This window comes from Rhamphochromis longiceps, linkage group LG5 (genome assembly GCF_057381845.1).
Source record: "Rhamphochromis longiceps isolate RC_006_pf linkage group LG5, R_longiceps_female_GT1.1, whole genome shotgun sequence".
Lineage (NCBI taxonomy): Eukaryota > Metazoa > Chordata > Actinopteri > Cichliformes > Cichlidae > Rhamphochromis > Rhamphochromis longiceps.
In genome coordinates this window covers 6575472-6586669 of record NC_140561.1, presented here as the reverse complement: position 1 = coordinate 6586669, position 11198 = coordinate 6575472, and the positions used below count along the sequence as shown (strand labels likewise).

At 40.3% G+C, this 11198-nt stretch overlaps 1 protein-coding gene across 1 annotated transcript in view; it reads left to right on the top strand.

Annotated features, from left to right (window-relative positions):
• The first annotated feature begins 511 nt into the window (after positions 1–511).
• The window catches only part of nuf2 (UF2 component of NDC80 kinetochore complex), a 13403-nt gene continuing 2716 nt past the window's right edge, over positions 512–11198 (top strand). Inside the window, exons 1-6 of the mRNA XM_085405558.1 lie at positions 512–739; positions 7204–7278; positions 7659–7735; positions 8770–8831; positions 9019–9116; positions 9378–9451. Coding sequence (XP_085261684.1) covers positions 617–739; positions 7204–7278; positions 7659–7735; positions 8770–8831; positions 9019–9116; positions 9378–9451 — 509 coding nt within the window. The 5' untranslated portion in view covers positions 512–616. The remainder of the gene's footprint in view (positions 740–7203; positions 7279–7658; positions 7736–8769; positions 8832–9018; positions 9117–9377; positions 9452–11198) is intronic.

Sequence of the window (11198 nt, the reverse complement as noted above, 5' to 3'; positions counted from 1 at the left end):
CAGTTCCTTGAAAGTCAGAAGTGCATCAGAAGCTCAGGAAACAGCATGGTCCTCATTAAAAAATTTAACATGTCATGATTCTGTGTAATAAAGTGAGATTTCATTTTTCATATGAAAAACCCGAGCATAAAACAGCGAGGGAAACTTTTAAATTTTAGTCTCGCCACCACATTGACAACATCTTAACTACAGGGTTCTTGTTTGTATCTTTGTTTGTTTTTTGTTGTTGTATTTTTCTGAAGGAACTCATCATATAAATACTCATAAAATAATAATAATAATAATAATTATTATTATTATTATTATTGTTGTTGTTGTTGTTGTTGTTATATCATTGTTATTATTATTATTATCATTATTATCATTATTATTATAGTTGTAAATTTGCTACTGTTTAATTTTCTTAATTGTCACCCGAATCAAAACAGTCACTTGGTTTAAGCGCTAGATGGCGCCAGTACATAAAGTAGTATTTTACTCACAACAGAAGAAGTGACGATAACCAATCAGATCTCCCGACTGAAAATAAATAAGGAAGGCGCCAGTTTTATCCTTGGCTACAGTTGACGTTTTCAGTTCTTTGCATTCGCTTTATTTTTCCAATTTATTTGCGACAATGGCTGAAAACACTTTTCCTGTATACACAGCGGATGCGATAGTGAACTTTTATCGAACTGAAGTTCTCACTGGTCAAGAAGCAAAACACTTTACAAAGAGCGACTTGACTCCTCATCCAAAGGTAAGGTCCGCTCGGTGTTACAGAGTCTACCTACAAAATGTTCCGCGGTTTAGAAAGAAGGTAAAGCCCGGAAAGGCAAATTACATCATGAGCTGGAAAGGCTCATTGTCATTTGATTTTAGATTTGGTATTACGGGCCAAATTAATATGTATGTTCCATTTAGGGTTGCCAACCGTCCCTTAACAAACGGAATCGTCCCGTATTTAGAAACAAAAGTACACGTCCAGTATTGAGCTAATAAGGGACACACTTTGTCCCGTAATTAGTGGTGTGCGGATCGATACTGAAATATCGATTCTTCGATACCAGCAATTTATGTTCTAGAATCAATTCTCATATTATATCGATATTTTAGTACTCTGGGGTAAATTTGTAGTTTTTCCATTAAAATGAACGCAGTGGAAAGAAACTATACAATTCGGATCGTCTAATTTGGAAGGAACTACTTCCTCTTACGCCTTTCATAGTCATATGCGGAATACGACTGTATAAATGTGTTGCAGCCCCTGGCATTCACACTCACAACAATGGCTGAGCGCAAACAGAGTCCTGTGTGGACACGTTGTTGTGGCAACACCACTGACCTCGTCAAACACCTCGGAGTAAATCATATCACAGAATATGATAAGCTTATGTTGAGGCGAACAGAAGAGGAGGACAGGGACAGGTGCTGCTAGGGCGAGACAGATGTCTCTCGCAGAGTCCTTTAGTGCTGCAGGCAGGCAATGTGCTCAAATAGCGCACAACATCAGTTTTTTTATTTTATTTCTATATGATTATTCTGCATTATTAAGCAATAAAAACAAGTTGTCTGATGTCCTCTAATCATTATGAAGCAATATGGTTATGTTATTATTACAATTACATAATACAATTATATATTGTATTATGAAATGCAATGAAACATTAAGTTTTTGTACAGAGTATCGGTATCGGATCAGTATCGCCGATACCACCCTGAATTTTACTTGGTATCGGATCGGAAAGGAAATCAGTTGTATCGCACATCACTACCCGTAATACAGTGAGAATCAAAAGTAGTCTATAAATGTTTATGGAATTAACGCTTTGTTTGAAAACATAATTCCTAGCCCCTCTCCTGCTTTGTGACCAATGAGCTGACAGCACACTTATGACAATTCGAGTATGACAATTCAGATTACCGCTCATCTCATTGGTCGAGGAAAGGTCGCTTACGGAGAAAATACCGGAAGACAACAGATGACCACAACAAGAAGCATGGCCAACAGGGAAACAAACGCCGACACTGCGTTGCAAGTCTCGGACGACAGTACACCTAAAGCTGGGCAGACACTGTGCGATTTTATTTTATTTATTTATTTATTTCAGTCACGTTATTCAGCTCCTGCTCAAACTACACGATTGACTCGCAGGGGTTAGAAGTTGGTAGGTCACGATGCAGGGTCTCACACTTTTTTGTACAGAGTATCGGTATCGGATCAGTATCGCCGCACACAGACACGCACACCGCCACCACCATCAACTTTGCTAAATTGTTAATGAAAAACATTAATCAGGCAGCTGTGATTGAGCAGCAATGTAAATCCAACTATTTTCACGGTTGTTGTGGTCGTGATAATTTTGTGAGGCCACATCGAAAAGGCTCGGATGAGCTTTCCAAAGTTCTACAAGTTGTGCCTCCATCGCTTGTGTCCAGATCACACGCTGCACAGCCATGCTGCTCCATCTTTTTCACCGACGTTTACGTGTTTGCGCGTGAGCAGTTACCCCACGTATACTAAACGATGCACGATGAAGGCCAAAATCGGGCCGATCACCAAATCGGTCGCACGACTCAAAAATCGTCTCAAAATGGGCCAAAAATCGCACAGTGTGAGCCCAGCATTAGAGCAGCAATGTTTGTTCCCTTCAGAGAAAGAAAAAAAGGCTGCAAAAGTACAGGGAGGAATGGGAAAAGGAAAACACCTGGCTGGGAAAATGCACGATAACACCTATAAAGCGCACTGCACTGTGTGCCGGTGCACTTTTTCCATAGGCATGCTTCTAGTGGTGGGCACATGAAGAACATGAGGGGCGTGAAAGCTCGGGGAACCCTTAACCAATTTTTTGTCCACCAGGCCACGGCAGAAGCAGATATGGTATGTAAACACTGGTTTGCCTTTTTAAACCCTCTGGTTAAGGTTAATATGGGCATGTGCAGTGAATATCAGCGCTATGTGGCCAGAAGTGTGATAATATAATTTATTTTGTGTAATAACCAACTGCAAGGATAGATGATTACAACAAATGGATCACTAATACATAAAAGTAATACATATTTTAATAATGATGATGAGTTAAGATGCGTAATCATGGGAACAAGCGGGTTTACAAACAGGAGCAGCTGATTAGCTTTAGAAAAGCTGAAATAATACCTCAACTGAAGCCAATTGTACTAAATGTGCACTGTTACAAGAATATTTTTCTATTGTTTTCTATTAATTTATATTATTTTAAGTTAAGCAGGACAGAGTGCTTTTAAAGAAAGATTTACTTATATTCTCAAAAGTTAAGCATGACAGGCTTCTGTTTAAGAAAGAGACCTGTTTTACTGTGTTAATGTTGTCATTTTGAGCTAAAAATAAATGGCTAAATGATCATTTGTTTCACATGTGTTCATATCACAAAGAATATGCATCTGCTTAAATCAAATTCAAGTCAAATGGTTAAAAAATAATTTCACACACAAAAAAAGAGCTACAAAATTCACCACACTGGGAAGGGTGAACTGGGTTGCCCGGCCCTGGCCACGAGGTGTCCCTTATTTATTTTTCGTGTGTGTGTGTGTGTGTGTGTGTGTGTGTGTGTGTGTGTGTGTGTGTGTGTGTGTGTGTGTGTGTGTGTGTGTGTGTGTGTGTGTGTGTGTGTCTTTACAGTTTCACGCAGTTAATTAATTTGTCGTGGATAAATGCAAATAAAAAGGGAGAAACACAGAGGATAATTTTGAAGAATCTCCTTGGAAAAGTCTTAAAAGGTTTTTAGTTTGATTTCACAATTGACATGCTGACGTGATGCAGAGACATGACAGTTTGTTTTTGTTTTCTTACACATCTCTTGAGAATATTATATTGTGCTTATGGTAGCATAATATACTATTTTTGAATGTAAAAGTGGAGCTGAGTTAACTGCATTATGCTGTTTTGTGTTACATAGATAAATCATTATTAGAAAATGTTAATATTGTAATGTTAAAGACGAGTTGTTCAAGTATTAAAGTTTCCTCACTAAGTTCTTGGGGGGAGGGCGATCCTGATAACTCACTGTGCATTAAAAGTCTTGTTCAGAAAAAAATACTCTTTTTCTTTGTCCATAGAAACGAAGGTGGATAGAGCTGAGGTCATTATGATGAGTGAACTGCCCACAATTTCAATGTTCAGCAAACAGGCGATCTAAATACAGTAAAATATATAACAGCCAAAAGAATACAACTGGGTTTTGAATTGTTTATTTTCTACATGAATCATCTGGAAACAGTTGCTGATTTAACAGATTTTGCAATTGATCATTTAAACTGATTCTAGTAAAGAATCGGGTGTTCATTATTGTTTTATTAGGTGTGGTCTCATATTCAAGATCATCTCCTGCTGAACATCTGAACTGATTTACAGTGGGGCAAATAAGTATTTAGTCAGCCACCGATTGTGCAAGTTCCCCCACTTAAAATGATGACAGAGGTCAGTAATTTGCACCAGATGTACACTTCAACTGTGAGAGACAGAATGTGAAAAAAAAATCCATGAATCCACATGGTAGGATTTGTAAAGAATTTATTCGTAAATCAGGGTGGAAAATAAGTATTTGGTCACCTCAAACAAGGAAAATCTCTGGCTCTCACAGACCTGTAACGTCTTCTGTAAGACGCTTTTCTGTCCCCCACTTGTTACCTGTATGAATGGGACCTGTTTGAACTCATCATCTGTATAAAAGACACCTGTCCACAGCCTCAAACAGTCAGACTCCGCCATGGCCAAGACCAAAGAGCTTTCGAAGGACACCAAGAAAAGTATTGTAGACCTGCACCAGACTGGGAAGAGTGAATCTACAATAGGCAAGCAGCTTGGTGTGAAAAATCAACTGTGGGAGCAATCATCAGAAAATGGAAGACATACAAGACCACTGATAATCTCCCTCGATCTGGGGCTCCACGCAAGATCTCATCCCGTGGGGTCAAAATGATCATGAGAACGGTGAGCAAAGATCCCAGAACCACACGGGGGGACCTGGTGAATGACCTGCAGAGAGCTGGGACCAAAGTAACAAAGGTCACCATCAGTAACACACTACAACGGCAGGGAATCAAATCCCGCAGTGCCAGACGTGTTCCGCTGCTGAAGCCAGTGCATGTCCAGGCCCGTCTGAAGTTTGCCAGAGAGCACATGGATGATACAGCAGAGGATTGGGAGAATGTCATGTGGTCAGATGAAACCAAAGTAGAACTTTTTGGTATAAACTCAACTCGTCGTGTTTGGAGGAAGAAGAATACTGAGTTGCATCCCAAGAACACCATACCTACTGTGAAGCATGGGGGTGGAAACATCATGCTATGGGGCTGTTTTTCTGCCAAGGGGACAGGACGACTGATCCGTGTTAAGGACAGAATGAATGGGGCCATGTATCGTGAGATTTTGAGCCAAAACCTCCTTCCATCAGTGAGAACTTTGAAGATGAAACGAGGCTGGGTCTTCCAACATGACAATGATCCAAAACACACCGCCCGGGCAACAAAGGAGTGGCTCCGTAAGAAGCATTTGAAAGTCCTGGAGTGGCCTAGCCAGTCTCCAGACCTCAACCCCATAGAAAATCTGTGGCGGGAGTTGAAAGTTCGTGTTGCTCGGCGACAGCCCCAAAACATCACTGCTCTCGAGAAGATCTGCATGGAGGAATGGGCCAAAATACCAGCTACTTAACGGGCAGGGATAGCTCAGTAGGTAAAGTGGTCGCCCCATGATCGGAAGGTCGGCGGTTCGAATCCACTTAACGGCTACCCTGAGGTACCCCTGAGCAAGGTACCGTCCATACACACTGCTCCCCGGGCGCCTGCTTAGTGGGCTGCCCACTGCTTCACTGAGTGAATGGGTCAAATGCAGAGAAAAACAAGTAATTTCCCCATGGGGATCAATAAAGTATCCATTATTATTATTATTATTATTATTATTATTATTATACTGTGTGTGCAAACCTGGTAAAGACCTATAGTAAACGTTTGACCTCTGTTATTGCCAACAAAGGTTATGTTACAAAGTATTGAGTTGTATTTTTGTTGTTGACCAAATACTTATTTTCCACCCTGATTTACGAATAAATTCTTTACAAATCCTACCATGTGGATTCATGGATTTTTCTTTCACATTCTGTCTCTCACAGTTGAAGTGTACCTCTGGTGCAAATTACTGACCTCTGTCATCATTTTAGGTGGGGGAACTTGCACAATCGGTGGCTGACTAAATACTTTTTTGCCCCACTGTAAGTGGTGCCAGCTCATTTGAGGTCTTACAGTGAAAGTCTTTTCATGTCCTCTTGTACTTGGTCCAGTGTGGTGGGTATTGGCACAAAAAATTACTATGCTTTTACTGAATTGGAAACGCCACATTTCTCGTTATTTCCACGTAACCTCTCACTTTGTAGAATACAGATTGTTGATATAACCCCATACATACGAGCTGGAGAGAAGGGAAGAAAGACAGTCTTTCTTCTGGTCTTACTCCTTACCTGATGTGCGGTTTTGGAAATGGGCTGCTTCAGCTGAAAACAGCTCACACCTTTTTGGTCACACCTTGGATACTGTTTCATTCTTATCTGCTCACATTAAACATGACCAGGATTTGATATTGAGGTATGTGAACAACTAATTTCTGTGAGTCAAAAGCTCACTGAGAGTAGACAGGACTAATATGGTCATCTCAGTTACTCAGGCCTGTTTATGAGGGACAGCCAATCAAAAGAAGATTGGCTTAAAGTAGGGGAAGTCAAACTAGCTTGTTTCAGATAGAATATAAATTGAGGGACTTCAGCAAGGTCCAGTATAAGATAAATAAGGATTATTTTGCATTTTGAATCATTCAAAGAATTTAGAAAAAAAAAATGAGCGCAATCGACCCCTCTAACCAAATTTGTAAAACAGTAAACTATTCTGGTCACAGTCACATTTACAAAGAAGTCAAATAATGAAAATACTCTTTATTCAGAGCCCTGACCCCAGGTTATTACTTCTGCACAGAACAAACTTTGCCCTTTGTTTCTTAAACTGAAATCATGTCTCAAAGAGAGACAAGATTTCAGGGGTAGCAGGAGGACCTCTTCTTGCACTCTTGGACACTGAAGAGTGAATGTAAGCCTCAGTCTGTTTGTCTTTTAGTATCCTGAGATTCAGGTGGAAACATAGTGTCGAATATGATAAAGGATGAGAAAAAGATCATTAACAGAGCACTTTCCTCTCTTACAGCCAGAAGCAGTTCAGACCTTATACATGAGAGTGCTGCATCTCCTGTATCGTTTCAGGCCTGAGTGTCACTCCATGGTGAGTGTTAAATATCAAATTCTGCTTCTGCTCTAAAATGCTCAGACAGTGAATGTTCCTTCTCTTAGTTGGCTTGATCATGATGATGTCTTTTCTGCAGATCTGTGACCTTTTTGCAAGCTTGTATTTTAGTTCACAGTGAACGAACGTGTTCAAATATGACACACAGCATCCAAGCCTTTATGTCTGCAGTGCCTGTAGTTGAATTGATATGTGTGATCTGTCTTCATAGCAGTGAAAATGCTATGAAGACAGAAACATTATAGAACCTTTTGAGTGTATGAATGTCAATTTCTGATGTGAGAGCAAATGCAACATGTTCAGTTTGCAGCTGATGTTTCTTTTGTCTGTGGTCTGGATTTGTAATTTGTTTTCCACAGGTTCCGCTTCTGGAGAACATTCAGTATCCAGCCTATCACGAAGGGGCAACTGCTATCATGAGTGTCTACACACGCATGTGAGTTTACCCATTTTCTGTCTGGGATATCAGGCTGCTTGGTTATAGCAGAAATTCCAATCACGATGACTGTGATGAGTGACAGTAACCTTGATTATTCAACACAGTTATTGAGACTGATGACACAGTGTGATCCTGTAGGCCACAGGTGTCGAACTCCAGGCCTCGAGGGCCGGTATCCTGCAGGTTTTAGATGTGTCCTTGATCCAACACAGCTGATTTAAATGACCTCCTCAACATGTCTTGAAGTTCTCCAGAAGCCTGGTAATGAACTAATCATTTCATTCAGGTGTGTTGACCCACGGTGATATCTAAAACCTGCAGGACACCGGCCCTCGAGGCCTGGAGTTCGACACCCCTGCTGTAGGCAGTTAGGCCCTGGCTAGGCTATGCTATATCACAGGGCTGCCCAATCCCAGTCCTCGAGAGCTACTATCCTGCAGCTTTTAGATGCATCCCTACTCCAACACAGCTGAATCAAATGGTTTGATTACCTCTTCAGCATGCCATCATGTTTGGCAAAGGCCTGATAACAAGCCATTCATTTGATTCAGGTGTGTGGGAACAAGGATGCATCTAAAAGCTGCAGGCTCTCGAGGACCGGGATTGGGCACCCCTGCTATATCATATGACTTCCTCCTATTACATTATTATCAGTTCACTGGGGCCAAATATCAATATTTCTATTACAAGTCCAACTCAGTAGAAGGTGGGAAGCTGTATAAAATGTAGATAAAAACAGAAGGAATGAATCTGCAACTCTCATAAACCCATATTTTGTTCACATGGAACTTTTTTGGGAACTTAAATGATGCAAAACTATAATTGAATAATAATAAATGCACACCAACACTATAGTGAAGTAAAATGGAGAAATAAATGATTGTGCTGCACCCTGAAATAAAGCAGAGAGGTTCAAACTGTAGATATTTTTGCATGTATGAGGGAACAAAGTGTAGCGTACACTGCTGGTTTTGTCTAATCTTAGTTTACAACTGTGAAATGTTTTTTGTGTGTTTATCGTTTCTTTCTAGGCGGCAGTTTCTGCCTATGTGTTTGGTGTATGATTTTTCACTCAATGATCTGCTGGCTCCAAGTAAGTCTCACTGATTTCATTCAATAGTTTGTGGTTTGTATCTTGCATAAAATACCCCTCATACATTCAAATGTCTTTTTGTTTTTTATTTTTTTATCAGCAGTCTAGATCTCCCAAATATTCAAATTTAGAGATTGTGTTTAATGTACAATTTTCTTTGATGATAATCTTGGCCTGATTTCTCCAGAAAAACAGAGGACTCTAACCATTCTGAGCGCCATCATGAACTTTCTCCACTTCAGAAAGCAGAGGATGGAGGTCGTCTTGGAGAAGCAGACTAAATTTGTATGTTTTCTTGGGGAACATAGAGAATTGTATGGAATGGGGAGTAAAATAAAGGATGAACATTTTGTTCTCATAAATGACTCCGATGTGCATAACTGTACCCGTTTACTAAGACTTTAGACGACATGTTGCAAATCACTTTTAATCATGAGAGTAGAATATGGAGTAGAATAAGGTTCAGTACGTTGGATTATTATTTTATATACCATTCCAATGTGTTTGTTAGCCTCGCAGTAATACTGTTGCTCTGTGTGTTTTCAGCGGGCAGACATGGACAGACTGCAGGCTTATACTAAAGGCATCAGGGAGGCAGAGAAGAAGATTGAGATGCTGACGTAAGTGGAGGAACGATTCTGTGACTTTTGTCGGTGTTGTTTGGTGTATGGCTGGAAAAACATGCCATCCCTGAAACAATCCAGGCCACAACCATTTAATAACATTTTTATGCTCATTAGTGGAGACAGCTGCTAATTTTTCCAGAAAGAAGAGCTAATCCAAGGCTGTCTGCTCAATCAGAACTCTTTCCTTTTGCTTAGGCTCAAAATGAGAAACTACAGACTGAATTTTTGTTTGTCTCACTCACAAGAAAAGATAACTCTGATCCCCGTGTGCCACTATAGGCAGATATTTAAGGTAAGGGGATCCCTTACATTTCAACACAAGGTGATCCCTGTGTTAAAATGGGTCCCTGTCCAACAGGAATCTCCCACACAGTTTATGTGGCTGAGCTTCTACATGGAAAAGTAATGACATATGTAGTGATGGTAAATTTGATTCTTTTTACTGAATCGAGTTTTAATGAGTCATTTGATTCACTGAGTCAGTCGACCAGAGAGTGCAAAAAAATGTACATTTTCGCTCAAACTTAATTTGTTTCTCTTTTCATGTAAATCCTACTGCTAAGATGAATGATTCTAAAAGAAAACAACTAAACAGCAAAAAAGAGCAGAAACATTTTAAAACTAAGCAATTTCCTATCAAAATTGCTTAATAAACATTTATTTTATTTTATATTTTATTACTATTTTCCTTAAATGTGTTAAATATATATTTTCTCATCTAAATGTCCACTGAGCTGTGAGCCAGGGGGCAGTAATGTGCCTTAACATTGGTTGCCAACCAAGAAGAAGAAGAAGCTGTGAGCCAGGAGGGAGGGGGTGAGTGAGTGAGTGAGTGATTCATTGGCTGTATCCCAATTCAGGGTCTGCAGCCTTAAAGGCCGCATTTTAAGGCCGATTACGTCACAGCGACGCAACGAAGGCTGTCCCAATTCGAAGGTTGCTCAAAATGCGGCCCTCAAATGCGTCCTTCATTTCCCTGAATTTTAAGGATGTGGCGGTGTAGACCTCATGGCCCAACATATCCCAGAATGCATTATGCACAATGCGTTGGGTGTGGATAATTTTGCCGAAAAAAAACGGCGGATGAGGGGTGCCCGAAGAGTAAACTTTAAGTACTGACTATTATGGCACTTATTTATGTGCAAATGTTTAATAACGAAGAACATTAAAACATTACTGTTGGCCACATGTTGGCAAAGTTATGTGACATTAGTGACGTTTGTACTAATTTGGTTTTAAAGCCTTTACTTTAAAATATACGCCGTTCAATAGCTGACCTTTATCTTAGAAACAAACAAACAAATGAACAAAACATTTTCTCCTTCATTCCTGTCAAACAAAGCTATGACACGTTTCCAGCTGTTAGTATCATGGTTGCTAGGCAACCTTGGCAGCGCAACGGAGGCTAGACCTTCCCATTTCACAAGCCTCGCACTTCCGGCCTTAGCGGTCTTTGAGTACGCGGCCCTTGTGGACCGTTAAGGCTGTGTACTTTAAGGCTGCAGACCCTGAATTGGGATACAACCATTCAGTCTATGATTCAGCACAGGAAGGGAGGGGGTGAGCGAGTCCTGAGTGATACGCTTACGATTCAGCACAGGAAGGGAGGGGGTGAGGAGCTCAAATGTGCTGTTAGCATGTTAGCAGAGCGATGCTACTGTGAACCGAGGAGCTATTTTCTTGATGTGAGCTTCTACTCAGGGTTTTTTCTTCCAGTTCAGAGCAGAAATTTTTTTGTTAC